Genomic DNA, 26,471 nt, shown 5'->3' on the forward strand with positions numbered 1-26,471 from the left:
AGGAGACTAGCAGGATCAGAAATCAGCTTCTACAAGGCCCAAACACCACTTCCTCTCCCTGAAACGTCTTCTGAATATAGAACAAAGACCCAAAGTGATCCAACACACAATCAGAACGCAGATCAGTCCTGCACAGCACAGACCCAGCCATACAAATCAAATCCTGGAGACTCTTTTGCATATGTGAGGAGAAAGTCTTACTGATGCTAACCTAGAGTGTTCCTTTCTAGGTGAAACAGAGACATCCAACCTTGTCTGGTTAATGAAATACTAAGGACTGAGCTATTATAGAGACCTGCAATTCAGTTGGTAGAAAAAGACACTGAATGCAAGATTCAGAAATAAATGATCAAGTACAAGGGTCATTTCCTCCTGGCTACTAGGTATTTGAGTCCCTGTAGGTTTGGAAAGCAGGACAATCCCTTGGCTGACTGACATTCTAGGACAAAAAAATAATCTGGCGAGACTGGCCTTGGAGTCCACGTTCCCCTAAGAACTTAAGAAGCATGGCATAGCCTTGACTAAATTCCCAGAAGACCCACAGAGCAGCCAGGGGGACCAAAAGCCCCTTTGTAAGTAACTCAATCTAGATCGAGGACGCTGTCGCCTGGGTCTCAGCCAGAGGCTGAGAACTAAGGTGCTCAGGTGTTCAGCCCCAGCACCTGCCACTCAGCTTTCGCATAAAGGTGAGGTACTTTGTTTACTCACAGCCGTGGTAGGATGCCGGCGAGCCCCCAGCCTTGCCATACTCCTGCTCTGAGTAGCTGGTAGAAAGGTTGGGCTGGCTGGAGCCACGGCCAAAGGTGATTTGGTTGCTGCCCACGCCAGTGGCCACCTGAGCCATGCGCTCTTTGGTTTTGAGAGCCTGAACTCTCTCAACCTTCAGCCGCTCCTCATCCTTGAGGAGCGCAACCAGTTGCTTTGATTTCTCTCGAACGTTAATACCCTGGTCTTTGCCATCACGGTCAATGTACTGAAAGTCCTTCAGAGTCTGTATGGCAAAGATGTTCTCACGGCACTGCTGGGCCACCCGCTCAGAACCTGTCTTGATAAGGTAGTCCAGCAGTGTCAGTGCCTTGTATACATGCCGCCAGTTCTTGCCATGGTCATTAAGTCGCTTCCAAACCATGCTCATGATCTCCGAGAACGCTACCACATTGTAGGTCAGGTCAGCAATCTCAGTCATCAGAGAGCTGGATGGGCCCCACGGGTCATTGGAGGTGGCCTCCCGGACTTTGATTTCAGCCTCTGAGTAATTGTTCACAATGTTTTTCATCTGCCGTCTGATAGATGAAGTTGTCATTTTTATCTTCTTTGTTACAAATGTGAAGCCCTTCAAGAGAAACTTTCCTGTCCCCTAAGCCTGCACCCTAGGAAGTTTCCGTGTCAGAAATGCAGATGGAACAAAATGGCCCTCCACAGTCATTTCCTCCTCCAAAGCCTCAGGTCCCAGAAGCTGGCAGCCATGCCCTAGAGAGAAAAAGAACACATTGCTTTTATAAGAAGCACTGGTGAGGATGGGAGAGCCCAAGACAAGCAGTGTACAAGAACATACCTAGTTCCATGGATACAAAAACATCCATCCTGCTTTCAAAACTAAGATCAGGTCAGAAATGCCACATGCTAAACAATAAACTCATTTAAACCTTAAGCAAACACCATGATCATTGTTCTATCTCCTAAGGTTTTTGCCGGAGTGGCTAGCTTGCAGTGGCCTATCTTTTTGTTTTGTTTTTTGTTTGTTTGTTTGTTTGTTTGTTTTTTCAAGACAGGGTTTCTCTGTTTAGCCCTGGCTGTTCTGGAACTCACTTTGTAGACCAGGCTAGCCTCGAACTCAGAAATCTGCCTGCCTCTGCCTCCTGAGTGCCGGGATTAAAGGCGTGCACCACCACACCCGGCTTTACTGCGGCCTATCTTTAATGCCAAACAAAAGCCGAATGTAGGAAAACTGAGGTACTGGGTGAGATGTCGTGATAAATGTATTTTTAACCTTTGGTGCTGGGTACTGAACTCTGGGCCACATGCATATCAACTATGTACCTCAGCACTGAGATGTACTCCTGTCCAGTCCTTAGAGTTTTCCGTGTTGGGGCAACAAAGTCTCATTTCAAAAATACCTTAAGCCTAAAATGCCTGTCTATGACTTTAAAATTGGGCTTTGGCTCATGAGCCCCTAACTGCCTAGAAAATTCTCCTTAAGTGCCATTTCTCTGTGACCCTTCCTGAGCATGAATTAGTGAAATGCTGACTGCTCTTCTATAGAAAAGCTAACAACCTACACTACCACCTTCCATTCCCCATATACCCCAGCTCTCAGGATCTTCTGACCAGGGACAAGCCTAACACCTCATCTCAGAGAGGAAAGCCGAACCCCAGAGCTGAATCACAGGCTCCAGTGCACACATCTCCTTCCTTTCTTCAGATGAACAAGAGCTAGAGTAAGGTCCACATCTCCCATCTCCAGCATGTATGGTGATCGCCATCTGTCCCATTCACAGTGAAGAGCCAGGATCCAACACTGTGCCCAACATGAAATAAACACCTGAATAAACGATATTACACTTACAAACAGTATTCCTGTCCTCAGGCCACAATCCTCATCTGTAAGATAAAGAAACAAATCTCAAGACAACTGAAGACTTGAGAGAAAACAAGGGCCCTCGGCAGCCCTGCTACAGTTGCTCAGTCCCTATGGCTTAATTCCTTGTAACAGTAGAGGTAGTTCCTTCCCATCAGAAATATAAAATACAAGGTGTGGAATCTTAAAGTTGGCTGGCTACTGTAACAGGCTGAGACCCTCCCTACAGATCCTCAGGCAGCCCAGAACCTGGCACCTAAAGTGAACCTTCCTCTCCCTGGATTGCTGTGGTGTTTCTGTCAGAGAAATACCAGACATCCCTAGTTTCTTTCTTCAAGACTCAGTTAAGCAGGCAATGGGTGCATGAAAAATAAACAAAAAGGCGACACAAAGAATACAATGGTCATTCATCACCTACAGCCACAGAGATAAGGAGACAATTCATAAAGCCTCAGCTGCCTTCTCTGCTCACTCAGATAGGCTGAGGAGCCCTGTCTGTGCCTGAGGCCAGAGCACTGACTCCATTAGATGGCGGCATGTTCTGCCTCTCTACCCATCTGTTCAGCTTTCATGAATCCCCAAAACCTGTCAGAAAACAGATAAAACCTTTTTCAGAGTGACTGTACATCTGATTTAATTAGGTTTTTCACTTGTAATTTACTGTATGCAGTAACAGGTTGGGCCTCATAGAAGAAAAAGACACCTCTGATTTCCAGTCAATCCGGATTGTAGTTCATTCCAAATATTGTCAAGTTGACAACCAGGAATAGCCACTACAATCCACCCCTTGTCAACTTGACACAAATAATATCTCATAGTCCAAGGATCTAGCAGTTACTCAGTCTCACGCAGCAAGCAGGCGAAGGAGCAAGAGCAAGAGCTAGACTCCCTTCTTCCAATGTCCTTATATTGTCTCCAGCAGAAGGTGTAGATCAGATTAAAGGTGTGTTCCACCACACCTTTAATCCCAGATGAAAGGCGTAGCCCAGATTAAAGGTGTGTTCCTTAAACTCGGAGATTCAATCTTCTGGAATCCATAGCCACTATGGCTCAAGATCTTCAAACCAAGATCCAGATAAGGATCTCCAAGCCTCCAGATAAGGGTCACTGGTGAGCCTTCCAATTCCGGATTGTAGTTCATTCCAAATATTGTCAAGTTGACAACCAGGAATAGCCACTACAATCCACCCCTTGTCAACTTGACACAAATAATATCTCATGTTCACATGAAACAATAACAAGGTTGTAAATACGCCTAACATGATATAACTATCCCTCGTACAATCGCAAACGCATTAGTAAATTTACAATGGGCATTCATATTACTTTATAATCCTCGTTTCTGCAATTGGTTACGTGGCCTTAATTGGTATTTATAACTACCTTCCTCTACTACCCATTCTGTATTTCCTTCACCTTCAGCCAGCACCTCAGCAGGTCTTGGCTCTTTTCCTGGAGGATTGAGCATTTCAGCTTAACCACAGATGTGTCAAAGTTGTTAAGTCATTTCAGATCCACCTAATGCCCACAACTTTGGGATATGTCATGTGATTGATTTGATATCCAGCAGTATGCCTGGCCCATACTTAGAGGTCCCAGGTTCAATTTCCAGAACCTATGCGACAATTCAGGGAACCAGGCATATATGCAGGCAAAGCACTAATACAAATAAAATAAAAATAAATCTTTAAAGCCAGACACAGCACTCAGGAGGCAGAGAATTAGAGGCCATCCTGGTCTACAGAGTAACTTCCTCCAGGACAGGCCCTGTCTCAAATAAATAAATAAATAAATAAATAAATAAATTTAAAAAATAATAAAATAATCTTTAAATGAATAAAAGTTTCTGAAAATGACTATGATTATAACCACAAAAATTGGTTAAAACTCCAACCAAGAGCAAAGCTGAGCACAACAGCTGCTCTGGAGAAATGCTGTGACCAGTACAGTGGCAGAGGTTACTTGACCAGTGAGGCCCTGGATTCTAACTCCCATTCAACATAAGCAGTAAGGGGCTAGAGAGATGGCTCCATGGCTGGTTTTGTTGTTGTTGCTGCTGCTGTTGTTGTTTTGCTTTTTATTGTTTGGGGTTTTGTTTGGTTTGTTTTTTTTTTTTTCTTGGCTTTTTTGTTTTTAAATATTCAGTCAAGTTCTAGGAAATTGACAAAAAGCACTTTTTTTAGTAAAATGTGTCAAATCAAAGGGAAGCAAATAGAGACTGAAACAAATGCCACTATTCTTTAAGGAAAGGAGGGCCAAGGCATCACATCATGTGACCCCCTACATCTACCTTGCCCTGGACTGCTCAGTTGTATGAAATACCTGTACTCCACAGCAAGTTATGTTGTTATAGGCAACACCTGAGAACACTGAGTGGGAAGCTAGCAACAGCAAAGGGATTGGGTAAAGAACTCCTTGAGCCCCAGCAGGGCCTCAAAAGCCCAGCTCATCCATACTAGACTCTCAGCACAAATGCCAGGCTGACATCAAGGGAACTCAGTGCTCCCCAAGAAAGTAGCATAGTCAACAAAAGAGAGGGGGGCCATCTACTCTCCTGCTAGTAGCATGACAGAAAACACTGTAACCATTACGTCACTAAATCTGGGGACACTGGGGAGATAGAGTTTACATACTTGAAAATGTAGTCAGAATTCAAGTGACAGTGAGTACTGAAAAGAGACAAACAAAAAACCTGGAAAAAAATTCCAAGGCTAGGGTGATATCCCATAGACATATGTCCTTAAGACTTGTGCAGCTAGGCAGGGAAATGCCATCCAACCTAGAACTGCATGGCTCTGAGCAGCCCAGCAAGGAATCTGTCAAACACAGGGGCTGGACAGATGGCTCAACAGTTAAGAGTGCTGGCTGTTCCAGAGGACAAAGGACTGGAGTTCAGATCCCAGCAACCACAAGGTAGCCCCCAACCATCTGTAATTCCAATTCCAGGGGCTCAGATACCCATTTCTGGCATCTTTGGGCATCATACAAATTATACATACATGCATGCAGACAAAACACTCAAACATATTAAATAAAAACAGTAAGGAGAACCTTAACCACTAGTTTACACCAGGCTCCATGGTTACTATCAAGGATCAATACCTACTCTGAGGGACACAACACCACCTGTCGTCTGTCACCACTCCCTCTCCAAACCTCAAAACACAGGTCATTCCACAATGATACTGCTAATCCAGGCCCAATCAATAAATTATTTGATTGACTGGGTATTCTTGTCTCAGATGGAAACTCAAAATGGGAGCCTAGGAGCTTCCTGTGACTTTACACATACTTCATCTTTCTAAAAGAAGCTAACAGCCTGTGAAGTGAATGTGCCTACATTTCCACCAGTATCATGCCAATATGTTCCACATACCCATTTTACCACGAGTTCCTGGAAATGTATTCATAATCCAGAAGCAGAAGAGGGGTGGGGGGCAGAAGACACACTGAAGAGAAGCCACAATGCCTACTGCCATATGAGGAGCAGGGACCTAAACAAGGTGAAACTTGGTGATCCTTAATTAACTGGCTATCGCCTGTATAGGGAGTCTAGAAGAGGAAAGACTTAAGTCTTCTTCAGAGACAAGTACCATGGTGTCCCTCCGAGGAGGGTACTGAGACCACACGGTCCATGTGACAGAACCAAGCAGGCCCTCCAGAGGACAACAGCCCAGTCAGAACAATATGGACAGTGCCACATTCTTTTTAACAGTGATCATTTTAGTTTGAAGAGAAAGGGCTATTGTGTCTCTGCCTCAGCCAGGCTAGCTTTAACTTAAAGCCTCATAAACTGTTGCTCACACAGAGGGGACAAGTGAAAAGGGAGTTCTCTTTCCTCTTACAACATAAAAACAGTGGAATTCTGCCACAAAGAAATGTCCTCTTCTCTAACAGAACCTAGCCACCTTCATTCCAGTAATTTCTGGCTAGTTAAAAAATACCAATTGTTATATCCATGGTAAGAAAATGGGCTTAAGAAAACCTTTACATTCAAAACCTTAAAGAACCCAGACAAACATGACTAGGCAGGTGGGTGGTGGGGCAGATTAAGTCACAGTTTTACATTTTTCTTCATAGAACCTGACAGTGTCAGTCAGTCCAGCTATATCAGCATGGAGACTGAGAGCTGCCTGAGCAGAAGAACCAAGCCCCATGTGGCTCAGCATCATCCTCAGGCAGGCAGGAGGTCCTCCCCAAAAAGAATCAGACAGCATTCCTGAGGATCTGCAACAAGCTCAGGTGAGCTGACAGGTGCCACGCAGCCTCCTTTGATTCTTATGTCCATAACTTAATCCAAAAACAAAAACATACACGAGGTATTTTTCTTTTCTCTATATTAGCAGGCTCCTGTTTAGCCCTTAGGAAGAGCACAAGCTTACACAGTTAGTGACACAGCTTACACAGTTAGTGAGATACAATCATGAACTTGGCTAGAGCTGTTGCTGCTGATCCAAAGGATAGAACTCTGATGAGCTCCCACTAGAGCAGATGATCAAACACCCTGCTCTCTGCACAAAAGGGCCCCATAAACAAGCCAACAAGGAACAGTCTTTTGTCCCATGTCTTCCCACCTTGCTTGGGTATTTTGCAAATAACCAAATCATGGGCAGCGTTATTAAAATCATGCGAAAAGGCATACCATGTGGCATTGATGGAAAAGAAGCAGAGAACAAGAGACCAAGCTACTGAAGGCTGTGCTGGCCCAGCAGCTACAAGGTGAAGGACCATCGTTCTTAACTCTGAAACAATGGGATTAAACTAGATGCTCTCTGCCTAGATGTTCTGTCAGCCCACAGATTCCTAATTGGGCCAAGGGAGGGTTTCTGCCTTTTGCAAATACAAAGAGCAGCCTTCAAAACTTCATTCCTCAATGCCGTTCTAGGCTACAAAGCAAGTTCCAAGAGAGAAGAGGTTGGTTACAAGGAGAAACCTCGTGTAAGGGAGACAGGCAGAACACTCACTTCCTCCAAGAATGTGAGCATAGTCTACTTGTTAGATGCTGTAACTGACACTGGCAACAGCTGGGAGGGACAAATGCCCATGCTAAACACACCTGGACTGGCCTCTCCACCTAGGGGCAGGCTGTAGATGACAGTCCCAGAACTGTCCAACTCAAGAAGCTCAAGGAAATACAGAGCAGCCTGGGAAAATCTCAAGTTCCCACGATTTTATGCTTAATTTAGACCTGGCTGGTGACTGGATGATGCTACTCCTTAGCTGTTGGCATCTCCTAAGGATCCAGAGCATGGAAGCAATGTGGGTAAGAAGTGGAACTCTTAGCCACATGCCACAACCTCTAGGCTTCTGGCCCTGCAGTGATTTCATGCTTTCCCCAAAGGGAGCTGATGGTGGGTGTCTGCCCAGAGTAGACCACAATTAAGCAAATTGTTTGGCCCCCTAATGCACTTCTTGGGGTCAGCTTAGCCTCTACCCACAATGCTGTGAGGGAGGGTATGGATTCCTGTGGGTGCAAAGGGAGTTACTTACACAGACTGCTGGCATTGGTGGCTGGCATCCCCTGAACCTGCAGTTGGCTATGTGCCCCACTTTAGCAGCACTAGAGCAAAAGACAAGAGACGTTTAAGCTCCTTACCAAGCCTAAATGACCGAAAGCATCCAAAACAAGATTCTCTGGGGAATGGTCAGGCCTGAAGGGTCTGAAAGTAGCTCCTCTGGTGCCACCTGAGTACAATATCCCCTTTTTCAGCCCCTTCCTCAATTACTAAACAATACATTTTCTTCCAGAGAAACCTCCCTGCCAGAAAGGCTCTTGCCTAGAGCCATTCCCACAACTGCTTCCCCAACCATCTTTATCCTTCTCAATTGTCACTGGGCTGGCTGCTTGTCATTGATACGTTAGTTAAATAGGGCATGCTCAAAAAACAATGGCATTCTGCAGGGCCCTCTTCCACGTTTTGTTTTGTTGTGATTTTTTTCTAATTGGGGGTGGAGATAATTCAAGACAGGGTTTTTCTGTGTAGCCCTGACTATCCTAGAACTCTCTTTGTAAACCAGGTGAGCCTTAAACTCAAGAGATCCACCCGCCTTAGCATATGCACAACCACGCCCAGCATCGCTTGACATTTTCTTGTTTCTAACCTGCAGGCCTCACATACTCCCTCCCCCCTCTATATTCAGTGACAACAGAATGCCACCTGTCACTTCAACACTGTCTCTCCGTGCCTAGTGTAGCACCTGGTACCTGTAAGCACTCACTCCCAGTTAGTGAACGCAGAAGCCAAAAGTCTTGAATGTCTACATTCTGCATACTTAATTGGCCTAAGTTAACCCTAACACTGTGCTCCCACTTCCTGCCTCTCCCCACTCAATATGGCCCCTCTAAACTGCTGCACTACCCAAAGATAATCTGTTTAGTGCTTAGCACTCACTACTTCTCACTACAAAACAAATACCTGCTGCACCCTATGCCCACCTGGAGTCACTTAGTACTCTCTTAGCCTATACTTGGCAGTTCTGCTGGCTAGTCAGTCTGGGCAATGTGCACAAGCTCAACCAGACAGTTCTTCCCACCATAGAACCACATCTTGCTATAAGGCCAGAAGACAGTGGGTATTCCTGCTTTTCTGGCTAGCAAAAAGCAACAGCAGCTGCAGCTGAACGGAACTGGTAAATGACAGGTATCTAACGAGCTCTTCCCTTACTTGGCCCAGAGACACATGCATATCACAGGAGATAGAAATTCACCAGGCTCTGGGGACATTTTGCAGGAGACAACACAGAAACTTCTCTCCCACAGAAGGCAGAGAAAGAGACAGCCTGGAGATGCGATCTCTCCTTCCAGACCCAGGAGCACTCTCCTTATATGGACTGCTCTGTAAAGGTATTGGCTCCCAGGGACAGTACCAGAACTAGAAGAGTTCTAGAAAGCAGAAGGGCCCAAGCAGAAGCTATGAGTGCAGACTGAGCACTTACTACCCACCAGGTGCTGTTTCAAGGTGCTGCAGGTGTCTACCCTTTAATCTTCATAATTCTATGAGGGAATTATCTCATCTCCATTTTTATGTGGAGGAAGAACTAGACCTAAACTACATCGACAACAAGTGGCAGGGCCAGCGTGATCCCAGACCTCAGATTTCTAGTCTCTTTTTTTGTTTGTTTTTTTGTTTGGTTGGTTTTGTTTCATAGACAGGATTTCTGTGTAGTCCTGGCTGTCCTGGAACTTACTCTGTAGAGCAGACTAGCCTCCAACTCAGAGATCCACCTTCCTCTGCCTCCCACCATGCCTGGCAGCTTTTTGCTCTCTTCTTTCTGGCTTTAGATAAATCCATCCTGGGCTGGTGAGATGGCTCAACAGGTAAAAGTGTTGACTGCTCTTCCAAAGGTCCTGAGTTCAAATCCCAGCAACCACATGGTGGCTCACAACCATTTGTAATGAGATCTGATGCCCCTTTCCCGTGTGTCTAAAGACACCTACAGTGTACTTACATATAAATAAATCTTTGGGACACAGCGAGGGAGCGGGGCTGAGCAAGCAGAGGTCTTGAGTTCTATTCTCAGCAACCACGATGGCTCATAACCATCTGTACAGCTGCAGTGTACTCATATACATAAAATAAATCTCTAAAAAAGGAAAAAAAGATAAATCCATTCCGCACAGTCATAAGAACTAATTTCTCCTAGTTGGATCTGAACTGCAGGCCTAGGAAAAACCCTCTTGTCTGGGTGTCTGGAGGTAGTGGATGGGGAGCAACTGTTTCTTGCCCACCCATGATCAAGACCTGGAGTATCCAGTTCCATCCAGTGCAGCCACCACTGGAAAGGCTCTGCCTCTCTTTAGGAAGGGCCTTCCCACCAGGCAGATCAGGTCTGAGTATGAAACAGTGTGGTCTCAGTCAATCACAGAGACTCCAAAAATGATCAAGAATGTGTTTTTTCAAGCTGCCCATGGTATTACCAGCCTGGACAAGAACATCTTGAGTTTGAGACTACCATAGGCTATCTACTGAGATCATGCTTTTAAGATATATGGATATTTGTTTTCCTAAACTTATATTCTTAGGAAATGATGTCTCTCTGGCTGTTGTGATTATCTTCTGCTAAAGATATCATCCACCTGGACTGTGAGGACCTGAAGTCCCCATGCTTCCTGTGAAGTGGCCTCTTGTCATCTCAAACAGCAGAGAAGCCGGGCGTGGTGGCGCACGCCTCTAATCCCAGCACTCGGGAGGCAGGCGAATTTCTGAGTTCGAGGCCAGCCTGGTCTACAAAGTGAGTTCCAGGACAGCCAGGGTTATACAGAGAAACCCTGTCTCGAAAAACAAAACAAAAAAATAAATAAATAAATAAATAAATAAATAAATAAATAAAATAAAACAGCAGAGAAAAACAAGCCTTCAGAGGCTGAAAGGTAATCTCCCTTTTTTGATGCCCAATTACTTCCTTCTTTTTTCCTTAGAGGTACCCCAGGTTTTTTATCTACTGTTCAACACTGACTGGTATGAAACCATGCATGCATGCATGTGGTCGTGTGGTGTGTGTCTGTATATGCATCTATGTCAGAGAACAACTTGTAAAAGTAAACTCTCTCTCCTTCTACCATGTATATTCCAAGAATCCAATTCATTCAGATTGTGAGTGGCCACAAGTACATTTTACTTGCTCAGCCATGTCTTCTAGCTGTTCTTTTGTTTATTTAATGTTCTACTATGTATGCTAGATATAGAAAGGTTATGGACAAACCAGATGCACAACACAGGCAAGTGAGCCCCATGGCACCATAGCCCTCAAGGCCTAAAGCACCATAAGGTCAAAGCAGGACCTGCTTCCCTACCCACTTCTCCTCCTTGAGGCAACAGCTTGAGGCCTGGGTCTTCAGTCCCTTGCTATTATTTATTATATGTATGTGTAAGGACACACGTGCAAGCCATACATGGAGGTCAGAGGACAACTTTTGAGTTGATTCTCTCCTATCATTCCATGGTTTCCAGATTATCAGGTTTGTACAACCTTTTCTGACTGAACTATCTTGCCAAACATACTTTTAAAGGAGGATGGGGGTTGGGAGGGGCTGCACTAACTCACCTAGGCTAATCTCAAATGTCTGTATTTGAACTATCCTCCTGCCTCCATTCCTCAGTAGCTGGGACTATAGGCAGGCCCCACTGTGAATGTGACTAGTTCCTTGCTTTATTATAACAACTATACCTCACACTGCAAGCCTAAACAACCATTTGTTTGTACCCAAGCTTCATCCCTGTCACTCCATACAAGGTACAGCTCAATCATCTTTTAGGAAGTAATTTGTGAGTCTAACACCACATAGCAGTGAGTGTATACATACACACACACTCACACTCACATTCCACTTCTGCCTGGGAAAACGCCTCAGTTACTCCCATATCTCTATTGTCAGTATGGTATTGTAGTGTATATGTATGTTTCAAGGCACATGCTGAACCTTTCTAGAACAATGTTCCTAGAACTGCTCAATCCTAAGGCCCAAGTGCTTTCAGCACTGTATTTTAAACTATTTTTGCCATCCCATTTTACAACATGAAGTCATCATATAAATGTATTGAGAGTTTAGTTGATAATAGATGACAGATACTTTCCACACAATGGAAGGCAAGGTACACTTTTCTGGATTAGAGGGCAGCACCCCACACAAGACAACAGACTCAAGTGGGCACTCTAGACAGTTGATGAGACAGGCAGGCAGGACTCCAAGGACCCCTTGTGGCCCTGCCCAGGAGAAGGAAGACTGAGCCAGTGTCTCATGGAAGGAGAAGGAGCCTTGGAAAGGCATGGAAATAGTGGTAGAAGCAGCAGGCTGGCCAGCCAACAGACTAGCACACCAGGAAAATGCACAGGCTGTACAGCCAAGGCCCCACCAAGCAGGCTAACCAATTCGGTCTCACCAGCCTGTTATCCACCTTCAAGGCACTTGTCATTTCCTCCCCTAACAGTGCCAATGACTAACAATGACAGTTCTTACCCAACGCTGGACCCTCTTAGGAATGAAAACTAACTACCGCTTTGATATTTGAGGGATTTAGGATTTCTTTTTGTGTAAAAGAGTTTGCCTGCATGTACACACATGTACCATATACATACCTGCTGCTGTCAGGGCCAGAGAGGACATCAGGTCGTCTGGAAATACAGTTTTGACCTGTCATGTGGATACTAGGACTGAAACCAGGTCCTATGCAGCAAATACTCTTAACCACTGAACCACCTCTTTAGCTGTGATTTTCTTTACTCAGTAACTTGCTTTTAAACTCAAATACCTGTTTTGAGTAACAATATATGCAAAATCAGTTATCGCTATGATATGGGAAAGTGGTTTTTTTTTTTTATTAACAAGACTCACACAACAGAAAAACTCACCATCCTAAAACATACAATTAAGTTTTGTTTCTAGTTTATTTACAATTTTGTGCAAGCACCACCATCAAATTAGAACATTATCAAACAAGATCACCTTCATCCTTCTCAAATCCCCCATATCAATTAGTAGTCATGATCCTCTGCTACCTCTAGATCCCTAGCAACTGCAGATCTATTTTCTGTCTTTATGGATTTCTCTATATATGGAATCAGGCAATATATAGCCCTTTTTTTTGTTTTGTTTTGTTTTGTTTTTTCAAGACAGGGTTTCTCTGTGTAGCCCTGGCTGTCCTGGAACTCACTTTGTAGACCAGGCTGGCCTCGAACTCAGAAATCCGCCTGCCTCTGCCTCCCGAGTGCTGGGATTAAAGGCGTGCACCACCACCGCCCAGCAATATATAGCCTTTTATGTCTGGATTTTTTCACTTATTTCCAAGACTCATATAGCTGGGCATGGTGGTACACACCTGTAATCCCAGTACTCAGGAGGAAGAGGCAGAAGGGATCTCGTAAGTTCGAGCCTGGTCTACATTGCAAGTTCCAGGACAACCAGGAATACATAGAGTCCTCAGCCCAAAACAGTAAATGAAGACTCAATCACACCACATCAGTGAGCCGCTCCATTTCATGGCTAAATGATTTGCCACTGCATGGATGTGGCACTCTGTGTCTCTGCTTTATGAATAATGATGTTAGGAACATCTATGTTGTATGGCTATGTTTTCTCCTTCTGAGCATACACTAAAGAGTAGAACTGCTGGATCCCTATGTTTATTGTTTACCTCTGAGGAACTGCCAAAGTACTAGGGCATTTTGAAAGAACTAATTTTTTGTTGTTGTTTGCACACTGTTGTTGCTTCTCTAGACAGGGTTTCTCTGTGTAACTCTGGCCGTCCTGGAACTCTGTAGACCAGGTTGAATGATCCGCCTACCTCTGCTTTGAACACTGAGATTTAAGGAGTGAGTATGGCACTACCACCTGGCTGATAAAGAACTGTTAAAACTACCACTGAACTGCACAACACTGGAAAGTATTTAGGAAATACTGCCAAGGGTCAAGCTACTAAAAATGGGTTTGTTTGTTTTAGTCAGAATGGTATTTCTGAAATCTTCATCAGGGAGTATAGACAGAGGCCAGGTGGGAAGGATGAAGACAAGGCACAACTTGAATGCCACAATGAGAAGAGCTGGATGGGGCAAAAAGTGAGAAAAGGCAGGGAAAGCCATCAAAATCACCATGATGAATGAAAGACTCCTGATAACCATGTCATAAGGTCCAAGGCCCAGAACAGCAAATAAAGATGAATAGGCTTCGGAGGAAGCGGAAACTTAGTTTTCACATCAGACTCAGCTAGCCGTGACAAGCCTGAAAACAGAGATAGCAAGCGGCAGTGAGCACTGGGAGAGGCATGGGAGGAGCCTGTGGTCAGCATGTTCACCTGGGAGGACCAAAGAAAAATAAGGAATCAGGATGCAGAGTGCAAAGGGATATGCTTTCACACAGTACACACAGATAAGAAGACCTGCCTTCTACTAAGGATTCTCAAGAATAATTACTGTGGGGCTGGAGAGATGGCTCAGCGGTTAGAGCACCAACTGCTCTTCCAGAGGTCCTGAGTTCAATTCTCAGCAACCACATGGTAGCTCACAACCATCTGTAATGGGATCTGATCTGATGCCCTCTTCTGGTGTGTCTCCCTCTTCTGGTGTGTCTGAAGACAGCAACAATGTACTCATATACATAAAATAAATAAATCTTTTTTTAAAAGGGGGGGGGGATGGAGAGATGGCTCAGCGGTTAAGAGCACGGATTGCTCTTCCAAAGGTCCTGAGTTCAAATCCCAGCAACCACATGGTGGCTCACAACCATCTGTAATGAGATCTGATGCCCTCTTCCGTGTGTCTGAAGACAGCTATAGTGTACTTACATATAATAAATAAATCTTAAAAAATAAAAAGAAGAAGACGACAACAACGACGACTACTGCAGGTGCCCCTGTGCACATGCAACTGCACATCCATCCCACAGCAAATCTGACAGCCCCAATAATGGCAGGGATTCCCTACCTAGGATCTACCACCTGCTGCCCATCCAGGCCTGGGCAAAGGATTAAGAGGCCCAGGAACTTGCCTAAACTTACTGCATTGTCTGTACCTTAACTTCTTCTTCCTATAACGCCACAACTGAAACACTCTGGATAATCTCCATACTGATTCACACCAGGCCTCCCCAAGTGCTGGCACACATCTGCTACAAGAATGAATGACACCTCGCAGCAATGGATCCAACCATACCTACTCACATTCTCCCCATCCTCTCTCCTATGGGCTCACTAACCCTCCATGCCCTCACTGAATATAAAGCAGGGCCTATCAAGATCAAAAATGGGGTGTTTGTGCACATCTAAAATTCTATCATCTCTCAGGAGGATTAAGTAATATTGTCCTGAGTGTGAGGCCAGGTCAGTCTAAGGTATACAGTTAGATCCTGTTTCAAAAACAAAACAAACAAAACACTACCATGGCATATGGATATTGTTACAGCTTTAAAAACAGCTCAGCAAGGGCAGAAAGACTACTGTCTACTTACCCCTAGCCACCACCAGGTACCTCATCTATAAAATGTGTCCTCATTTACAAATTCAGACCAGTCTTCAAGCATCAGCAAAGGGCCTGAGAACTACGGGGGGAAATGGCTAACAGCATCTGTTCCGCTACAGGGATCCCAGCACCCTGAAGAATTCTGACTCATCTTTTTCGTCCCACTGGCCCCTTGAACATACCCTCTCCAGAAAAAAAGCAAGACAGAGCAATTTAACAAGCATAAACAGACAAGTTTGCATCCCATAATTTCTTAATTCTTTAAAGATTAGAAGTATGTTGCCAAATGTCAAAACAAGCGCACCAAAAGGAAATGAAAGTCATTATTTTCCCTTTGGTTTTCTACCAATTGGCTAAATGTTTTAATTTAGTGTTTATACCACCACTGTCCTGCTTTGTTTAGAAAAATAATAATCTAGGGGTTCGTTTCAGCCCTGACAACTGCAAGTTATGCAGATCTACATGCCCAGTTGCTCCTTCCTTTACCCAGGAAAAACCACCCTCTCTACTTTAGAAACTCCAGCCTCCTCTCCTCCTTGCACCTTGTGGAGGGAACAAGGCCAAGAGAACTAACTGGGCAATCCTGAAGCATCTTAACATGTCTCCCAAGAGAACTGAACCCCACTCCAAATGCCTCAACAGTCCACAGCAAAGACACAGACACTGTATGTTCTGCTGTTCACACATACTTAGGTCACTGTCTACTACCTACCCGACTGAGTGCTAACCACTGTACCCAGAGCTGACCCAAGCAGTTCCCAGTACTGGGTCTGAGACTCTCTGCTGGGGGAAGTACTTCATAAACTAAATGGAGCAGAGCTGGATGAGGCTCTGTGCTCTCACTAATGAACTACAAATGAGATCACCAGCCCTCAACTCCAGTCCAGTGCTCACAAAGATCTGCAACTCCTAACACAAAACCAACCTATGATATACAAATATCATAGAAAGAAACTTAAGGGCTGGAAAGAATGGCTTAGTTGGTAGTGTCTACCTAGCAAGATGAAGCATACAAACTGGGTATTGTAAAAGTGGTAGGATCAGAACTCCAAGACACTGGAGAGACGGCTCTGCAGTTAGGAACACTGGCTTTTCTTCTGGAGGACCCAGCTTCAGTTCTCAAGACTCACACTGAAAGACCCATACACAGCCACACAGAACTTCAGCTCCAAGGAACTCCAATGTTCAATGGTCTCTTCTGGACTCCACAGACACACATATACATACACAATTTTAAAACTCAGTATTAGGCATGCATAGTGATGCATGCCTTCAATTCCAGCACTTGGGAAGCAGAGATAAGCAGATCTCTGTGAGTTTGAGGCCAGTCTGATCTATGTAGTAAGTTCCAAGACAGCCAGAGTTACATAGTAATACCCTGTCTCCAAGACAGACAGACAGACAGGAAGAAAGGAACCTCTAAAAATTTAAAATATACACTTTAACATGTGATAGTATGATAAGCTCAACTTGAGAAGAATATAAATTAAAACTATACTGAAATACTTGTTACACTTGTCAGATTGGCAGGAATCTAAACAGGTGATTCCACCTGAGGCTGGCAAGGCTGTGGCGGAAATGAGCAGCCACACTGCTAGTGGTTAGACAATGTGAACACTCTGGAGAAAATCTGGGCAATCTGTCAAAATGACTCAGGAGGTAACGCCTGCCACCAGGCCTGATTTCCTGAGTTAAATCCCTAGAACCCACACAAAAACAGAAGTAACTCCCGAGTTGTCTTTCTGACCTCCACATGCGTATTACGCAGCATATGCCTGCCCACAGATACAATCAATAAATGTAAAAAATGGATGGGTGGGTGGGTGCATGGATGCATGAATAGATGAATGCATAGATGAGGTGGAAAGTGAGAAAAAGATGCCTGGTGCTGACCTCTAGCCTCCACAAGCACATGAACTAGCATAGCACATCTGCAAATCTCCATGCATACCAACAGAAGGGGGAGTGAATACATCCACATACCACATCCTTAACTTGATTCTATTCCACTTCTGTGAGTTCCAGGGTATCCAGAGCTAAGGGTGAGAGACCCTCCTCCCCGCACACCCCAAAAGAAATAGAAAGGAATGAGAATATTGAGATTTATAAGCAATATGCTTTTATTTCATAAAAAGAGAGGGTAAGAGCTGAGCTTAGAGGCATATATCTTTAATCCTAACACCCAGGAAGTAGAGGCAAATGTATCTCTACGAGTTTGAGGCAGCCAGGGCTACTTGGTAAGATCCTGTTCCAAAAGAGAAAAAAAAAAAAACAAAATAAGAAAGGACCCACACCTGTATGCTATACTACCAAGCAGTCACCAAGGAAAGCAGCAGGCAGAATTCGGGTGATCAGGAGTGACGAGAACTATTTCCCAAAGTATACTTTTTTTTAATGACATCTATTTATTTACTTATTTGAGCAACACACATGCCACAATGAAGATGTAAAAAACAGAGGCCCCTGGAGTATTTTAATAACCTATTTTAGAACTGAGCATTCCACTTAAAAATATATTAAATGTCCTATCCATTTTTTTTTTCATTTAAAAAAGAAATACCAGAGCCATACCAAAACCTTTAGTTAATCAAGCACCAGCCCAGACCCCACTGTGATCTCTGCACCCTGCCATGAGCAGGGTGGAGCTAGGCACCAACAATGGCCAGCTAGGGGCAAGGTACCTGGCCTTCCTAAGGTTGTCCCTCCCTCAATGAGACTCTCCTCTAAGCCCTTCCAGTTTCACATTTCAGTGGCTTTCACCCACAGTCCATTCAAGCCTAAGCTTTCCTTCTGGTGGGCCCACCTATAGCCATGTACAAACCCTACCCAGTGAGTATCCTAAATAGGTCTGTGCCCCATCACAAAGTGGCAGATCACGCAAGCTCCCAAACAGGTTTAGCCAATCATGCACCAGGCCTTACCTAGCACCCATCCCTATCAGGCCTGGACACAAACCTGGAGCATACAGACCAAACAGACACCAGCTCACTCTCCAAGAGCTCAGTAGACACAACACACGGAGAGCAGAAGGACAACAGCAAGGACAACCAACTTATCCTTTCCTTTGAGCAGATGGAGAGGAGCTGCTACCCCACGAGCTTATCTGTCAGTACACAGACATTTCCACCTCAGTCAACCCTCAGCTTTCCCCTAGATCAGGAAATAGACTTGAGTGACCTAAGGCTCAAAGATTGGAAAGTCATCAAGCTACTGTTCTCAGTCACCAAAAGCCACAACAAAATCATGTTTCCACATCACCCATCAGAAGGAGAAAACCTCAGACCAAACTATTTCCGTGGGCCTCAGAGGGCAGAAGTCTCCGAGTGCTTGACTAAGCATCACTAACCACAGGCTGAGCTTTCTTGCTAAGAAAAATATTTAATTCCCCTTTCTGAGCTCTAAACTGATTTTTTTTCCTTCTAAATAAACTTTTATAAGCCTTTTATTATAGCCTTATAAATGTCTAGCAAAAGTTTTTAAAATAGTCAATGTGGCTTCCTTTTGCTGGACACACTGTAGACCGATACCTGCCAGCTTACTGATGGCCAAGTCTTGGGGGAGATCAAAGTATCTACACATCTGCACTGGAGGTGGCTCTGTGAACCAGCCAGGTAGACCTAACACCGCTGCATGGTAAACCCAGGATTTTCTCACCACAACATTTATTCACAGGGATTCACGCAACTCTGATTTATCCACATGCAGAATGAATGCCAAAGTCCCCAGAAGGAAATGACTAGGCACAACATGTCATGGAGAGGCCTGGTTGGCCCAAAGCCTGTTCCAGCTCCCTGCTTGCACCACAGTTAGCCTCAGGCAAACACATTTCCTGGGCAACAGGCCTGTTTTCTCTTCTCCAGACTTCTGCTTTAAAAAAAAAAAAAAAAAAGCAATAGGCTAAGTAGAGAGGACCAACCCTGTCATCAAGCCAACTTAGCCTACCAAAGGGATAGCACATACCCAGAAAAAATTTCCAGTCCAATGCTGCTCTCACTTGGGACTGAAAGGTCTTAGAGGCACTTGGCAGTGTGTAGCAAATATCTCTTTTCTTTTATACCATGAAGATAGAGAAAATGAGACTCAGTGACTATTCAGTAACCTTGCCCAAAGAACTACCATGCCACATTGTGGAAGCCTCCAAAGAGCACGCAGCAATGCCAAAAGTTTGGTTCTACAACCCAGCCTTAATCTTCCCGCCCTGCAACTCTTCCTCTACACCCTTCAGCTCAGCAACAGTACAAAGCACCCCAAACTGCTGCTTATTCCTACTTCCAGGTGGTCACCAAGTCCTCTGTTTCTCAAAAAGCCTCTCTCCTGTCTGACCCAGGCCTCTGAGAGCTTGCTAACCCACTACAGAGGAATGGGGACACACCAGCTCTCCTGAAAAAAAAAAAAAGCAACACAGACCTCCTCACAGACAGTGAGCCACCAAAACCCCAAGGGTAGGAAAGTGGGAGGGTGGTGGATACAAACTGACAAAAATAAACCTGAAATCAGTTAACAGTAGTCACAGTTGACAACTGTGTGACTTGGCAAGCCTTTAGGTCAGGTCTTCAGTATATACTTCCAAAATTTCTTTGATGATCTTTGTTAGGGAAATACGGTGGTTTTGGCATACTTGAGCACTTTGAATTGAATGGCAGTGGACAGCCTTAGAATTAAGAGCCATCTCACCATCTCCTGTCCTCCTGCCTGCTGTCTCTTTCTTTCCCAAGACAGATCACAAAATCCAAAAAGGCCCCTTCTTCCCAAAGCCAGCCACACACTAACCAGGAAACTATGACTGCTCTGAACCCCTTCCCTACTACCCACCACTCTGTCAAGGAACTGGCCATATATACACTGACTTACCTTATCCACAATGGGTCCTAAGATGTGCAAAATCAGCGTCCTGTCCCAAATCCTGGAGCAAGGAATGCCATAACTGAGAGAGCAGGGAGAAGCAAAGACAGATCTCACTGATTTTACCACAATCTTGAACACAGAGTTCATACCCTGTCTGTCTGTCCCCAGTCTGCTAAACAGACATTCTAAAGGCTTCTTGACACTTAAAATGATTACAGAGGTCAGCTATACTTTTATCTTGGATATTTTTCATCATGAGGATATCAAAGTTATGGCCCTATGTAGTAGGAGGACTGGGACCCTACACCCTTAATAATCTTAGAGGACTTTGTATAAAAAGCTAGTACCTTAGCCAGGCCGTAGTAAAATACACCTTTAATCCCAGTAGTAAGGAGCAGAGGCAGTCCGTGAGTTTGAGGCCAGCTTTGTCTACAAAGCAGTTCCAAAATAGTCAAGGCCATTTGGAGAAACCCTGTCTTGGGGGGAGGAAAAAAGACTCTGAACTGAACTGCCTAGAAGCCTCAAGTCAAGTGGATTCACACTCGGTACAAGTGAAAAGCAAATCAAATTCATTTTCCTCATCCTTGGCCCTGAGATGAATAATTCTTTGAACCCTCCAAAAGTGGACACATGGTCTGATGTGCTCCAACTCCATGGGTGGAATGAGTCCCCATCAACAGAACATGGGGCCACTGTCTTCCAGAACCAGCCCTTAAGAAGGGTGCCCACTATCAACACATTGCTGCCAAGTAACCCCTCTAAGAAAGCAGAACACAGCATGCAGGCCATTCCATCCCCCCCACTAAGTACCCACTGACAAGGACAGAATTGACCTATCTCTAGGACCCAGTACATGCTCCAAGAAAACAGACTTAAAACTTTGTGGGCTATATAAACAAAGACCCTTCCTTGGAACCTGGGAATGGAAACCTTTTTGCCATTGGATCCCATGAAAACACAAGTTTGTCTCAGAAAACTCAAAAGCAAAGTCTCAGACCACTGAGCATGTCCTCCACACCAGTGCTGAGAAGGTCCTCTTCCATCCTAACTCCACAGATTAGGCTAGAGCCAGAGAAGGGAGGAGCTTCTCAGTAGAGCAGCAGTTCAGCTAATAAACAGCTCAAAGAAGCCTGCGTCCTTAAGTCCATCCAAAATGTGTTGTTGAAATAAACAGAAACAAACCACTTCCTGCCCTCACATATGTGATACCTTCTTTATGATCCATGTACTCATCACCACACTTCAAATTAAGCAACATGTAGTTAAATTAAAATAGCAACTATTCACAATGGCCATAATTAAAACTTCAAATGACTATCAACAGGAAGGTAAGCAAGTTGTCATCCACTCATACAGAGATTACTCAATAAGAAGAAGGAATAAAGTGCTGATCCATGCTACAGCATGAAAAACCCTAGAAAGTGGCCAACCAAGATGGCACATGGACAGAAGACACTGGGCACGTGGGATGTCTAACCAGAGTTAGAAAGCGGCTTAGTGATCAGGCAGGGTGGTCCATGCCTCTGTCCCCAGTCTAACATGATAGCAATGGTAAATTTCTTCCATAAATACTTTACAGTAACAAAATTAAAGTAGCAAAATTCTTATTAATGTTTTGCCCTAATAGAAGTGATAGCAAAATTCAAGCCAAGTGAGTATTTTTATACAGAGATTATCATCATCTCACAACTGGAAAAGTCAGCTTTAGTCATGTAACATATAAAAATCCACATGAGAGCCAGGCACACAACTTTAATCTCAGTGTGGCTCTCTCGAGTTCAAGGCCAGCCTGGTCTAAAGACCAGCTCCAGGATAGCCAGGACTACACAGAGAAAACCCTGTCTGGAGGAACAAAGAGTAAGAACTATAAGGACCCAGAGTGGAAGCTGGACTTAGTTGTTCACACTTGTAACCTGAATGCTTAGAGAATCACTGGTCACAGGCAAACCTGAGTTACAGAATAAGACATTGTCTCAAATATAAAGAACAGTGGTCGATTTTCACCACGTAAGTTTACAGAAAATCCAAATCTATTAAAAAATATACAGCTAAGCCACTATCAATAAAGTTTGAGGGTTGTTTTAGAATAATCCATGGGAGTAACCTAGATTTAAAATGTTGAAGCTGAGTGATGAGTTTCACTAAATTATGTCTTTTCATTCATTGACTACTCCATAATGAAACCAAGTTTATAGCCAAGTTTCTGGATTATACTCTACATAGATAAAATCAGCAGAGGTACCCTTAGCTGTCAGATACAAAAAGCTCTAACAAGTGTCCCCACCCTGAGCCAGGGTCACTTAATGCATGTCCCTGTACAGGAGGCCACAGAAAAATGGCCCTTCAGAAGAAAATCAGAGTCCCAGTTCAGATTACCAAGCAAGAATACAAGGAAGTGGCTAGCTTGAATCCTCTCCATCAGCCAGTGTAAAGAAGCCTGTTAAAAATTCCAGCTATCAACTAGGTCCAGGCAAGTGTCTGGACACAAGGGGATATTTGCTGGAAATGTCTTTAACAAGTGCTCCAAAAACTATGTAAGCAGATGGGCCCGCCAGCCTGGGAACTGAAGAAAGCAGACCCCACCCCACATGCAATAGCATCCTGACACTGTTAAGTGCCCATTCTCCTGGTTCTCTTTCTTCCACTTTCAAATGAGTTTTACACAGAAGGCAGCCTCCTATAGGGTAGGGTACTCAGTCACATTTCCAGTATCTAGGAGAGTGCTTGGCACTGAGATACTGATCACAGACTTGTGTAATTTTGACTTTTGACTGAAATGGCTCCAGAAGTACATGATAAGGACTCCTTTTCATGAACTCAAAGCATGACACCCAGAGGAAGGTACCAGAATACACTACAGACTACAGTTGAGTGTCCCAAAAAAGGAGGGAATGGTAAACAAACAGTCACAACACAAAAAAAAATACCATCTAAAATAGCATCAGCAATAGTACAGAGCACAGGGCCTTAGGTCAGGAGGCTATGGGAAAGTGAGTGCCATGTAGAAACAGGAGTGACTTTGGGTCAAGAGTCTGGAGACAGGAAATGAGGTAAAGTGCTGGGGGTGAAGAGAAAAAGATGAAACAAGGAGGTGGTGGCAAGCTCACACACCTAAACAGAGAACACTTCCATGACTGGACTTGATAAGTCTTTGTGTTCCCAAAGTAAGGAACAAGCGGGGGGGGGGGGGGGGGGGGGGTTAGTGGGCACCAATGGAAGGGCTGGGATCTACACAGAACTGGCACCCACAAGCCCCATCTAGAAAAGATGGCACCCACACTGACTCTGACCCATTGTTGCCAAGCAACAGTGCAGCCTCCAACTGCTAAGTGTTCCCATTTGTCCATGAAACTGCAAATGTGGAAAGCTGCACAGGATCTGCTTTTGATGTTGGCAACTATAGTGGGCAAATAATGGTCTCCCAAAGGCTTAATCCCAAAGACATCCACAGCCTAGTCCAAGAACCTGTGAGTATGTTAGTTTATAGGGCAAGGGAGCTGCAGAGACAATGAAAGCATTCTCCCCTAACTTGAGATAGGGAAAGACCACCCAATGGGTCAAACAGAAACACAAGGTTTCTTTAGAGATGGGAGACAAGTGAGGCAGTATCACACTGATGCTCTAAGATGGTCAGAACAGCTACAGCTGGCTGAGACTGGGCCATAAGCAAAGAAATATGGAAGGTCTAGAAGCTCTAAAGGTAAGCAAGTGGGTTCTCCTCCTTGGCTGCCCCAGCTCACATCAGGACTGTCAACACAATGGCCTTAACTCCCAAGACAGCCAGAAAACTGAGGCAGCACCCAAAAGAGACGCCATATATACAACCAAGATCGTCCTGTAGTTCAATCCACCCCAACAGCTTTCCTCTTTTCCATTCCAAGAGCTGCAGGTTAGAATCATCTCATCTCCTTGATACCCTGTACCCAGCCAGGGACAGTGTCTGACATGTGTCTCAAGCTTACCAGAGAGTTCCTTATCTTCACCACATGGCCATAAAATTCTCCAGGGATTTCTAGAAAACACACTGCTCTAAGTGTGGGCATTCTAGTCCCATAGGACCATGCATGTCATGTCAGCACCAGCCCAGGATAAAATTATTTTGGCCCTGGGAAACTGGCCCGGAAAGCAGTGGAACAGGAACTCTTTTCAGCCCCACCCTTCTCACTGTCACTAAATAGTCCTACTGTCAGGTGCTCTGGGAGAAGCCTCAGGTCCTTGGGCCCTGTTGCCATCTAGCTCCCCAGTACCTGTAGAAGATGGCATTTTGGCTGATCTGAACACAGCAACCCATTTCAATTAAGATGTTGCTTTCCACACAGCAGGGCCATTCATGTAAGGAACTGGATGGGAGACCTACAGAATTGCCCACTCACCATACCAAAAGACTGAAAACCATAGTCTGCCAGTTCAGCCTTACACAGTTGTTGCTGGAGCTGCCCAGCCACCTACCTCTTCTGTCTTCCATTCTCCACTCAACCAGACACCATGTCTCCAGCCCTCTGCGCACACAGCACCATTGGTTCTGCTCCTCCTCTATCCCCCGTAACTCCATATTTTCAAGATCCAGATGGTTTCTAGATCAGCTCCTAACACTTTCCCTGACCCTCAGATTCCATCAATGTCTAACACCACGTTTTACATTGTCTATCTGCTGATACACCCAGGGCCAATATTATTTCTCACTCTTTCAGGTGCCAAGATCTACAGACCCCAAAACCTGCAGGCAGAGACTTAAATTTTACTCACTAACTCATGTGTCCCAAACCAGTAAACACACAGTACATGTGTGCAATAAGCATCAAATAGGGGCATAAACTGAGCTATGGTTTTTGTCCAGAACACCATACATGATATAACATTCATTAAATACTAGGTTAAAAAAAAAAACTCACTTGTTATTTTTGACTAGTAACATTAAATATTAAAGTTAAGAACTCTTTAGTAGCCGGGCGTGGTGGCGCAGGCCTTTAATCCCAGTACTTGGGAGGCAGAGGCAGGCGGATTTCTGAGTTCGAGGCCAGCCTGGTCTATAGAGTGAGTTCCAGGACAGCCAGGGCTACAGAAAGAAACCCTGTCCAAAAAAAACAAAAAACAAAAAAAACCTCTTTAGTACAAACTTACTTTTAAAAACATGATTTTGCTGAGCATGATGGCACACATGTTTAATCCCTCCCTGTACTTGAGAGGCTGAAGCAAGAGGATAACGAATTTTAGGCCAACCTAAACTATACATAGTAAGACTTCACAAAAAAATAAAGCAGAGGTTCAATAAAAAAGAATTGCAATTTACAACTTACATTTTGCAAGTATTGGACTTGGAAAGATAGCTCAATGGTTAAGGAAATGGTCCTTCTTCCAGAGGACCCAGGGTCAATCCCCAGCACCCCATGACAGCTAACTCCAGCTCCAGAGGCTCTCACACCCCCTTCTGGCCTCCAATAGCACAGGCAAGCACTTGATACATGAACACAAAGGCAGGCAAAACACCATGTAGTATAAAATAAATCAAAAACAAATTTTGCAAAATTTACCTGCTGAAATGATTATAACGATCTGGAGTATGAGAAGGAACCCTTGATGGGGATGATAAGAACCGGCTCTGCCTGCTCCCTGCCCGGGGCTCAGGTGGAAAGGATTACCCAACAGATCACAATCTCTCCTCCAGTACTTACTTTCTTTACCCTCTGTAAAGTACTCACTTCTCCAAGGTGGGCTAGAGACCATCTTCCTTCCTCTCTTCATCTGCTCCACCTTTCCTGTGGCTCATTCCCAGTGACTAAGAGAGCTCAAAGCTCACTACTCTCAACTCCTTCACGCACAGGCTTTCTCTTCTCTCTAGCTCCCACATTCCCTTGCATCTTCCAGGGCCTGGTGTTCCTAAAGGCTACCCTAAGCACAAGGCTCAGCTCTCCATACCCGCAATTAGAATTGTCTGGGTACTTCTAAAAATCCCTGATTGGTCTGGGAAGAGCCCCATTAGAAACTTTTTTTTAAAGCTTTCCAAACTTCATGTCTTGTAGGTGTACCAGGAGTAAGAGCTCCCGGGCCATCAAATCCAAACCCCTTAGCCACAAATCACCCTCCTCAGCAACATAGA

The 26,471-nt window shown here is 44.5% G+C and overlaps 1 protein-coding gene across 30 annotated transcripts in view; it reads right to left on the reverse strand.

The window, feature by feature from the left end:
• The window catches only part of Epn2 (epsin 2), a 63,835-nt gene that overhangs the window by 29,559 nt on the left and 7,805 nt on the right, over positions 1 to 26,471 (reverse strand). For 7 of the 30 annotated variants that reach the window (NM_001252189.2, NM_010148.4, NM_001362585.1 and 4 more), the window contains exon 2: positions 709 to 1,470. In NM_001252189.2, the coding sequence (NP_001239118.1) occupies positions 709 to 1,303 (595 nt within the window). In that variant the 5' untranslated portion in view covers positions 1,304 to 1,470. Of the gene's footprint in view, positions 1 to 708; positions 1,471 to 2,566; positions 2,602 to 8,068; positions 8,139 to 10,027; positions 10,158 to 12,655; positions 12,825 to 20,380; positions 20,454 to 26,471 lie in introns of those variants that run through there. The other 23 variants (NM_001252188.2, XM_030245537.1, XM_030245533.1 and 20 more) reach the window with 12 other exon arrangements.

This window comes from Mus musculus, chromosome 11 (genome assembly GCF_000001635.26).
Source record: "Mus musculus strain C57BL/6J chromosome 11, GRCm38.p6 C57BL/6J".
NCBI lineage: Eukaryota > Metazoa > Chordata > Mammalia > Rodentia > Muridae > Mus > Mus musculus.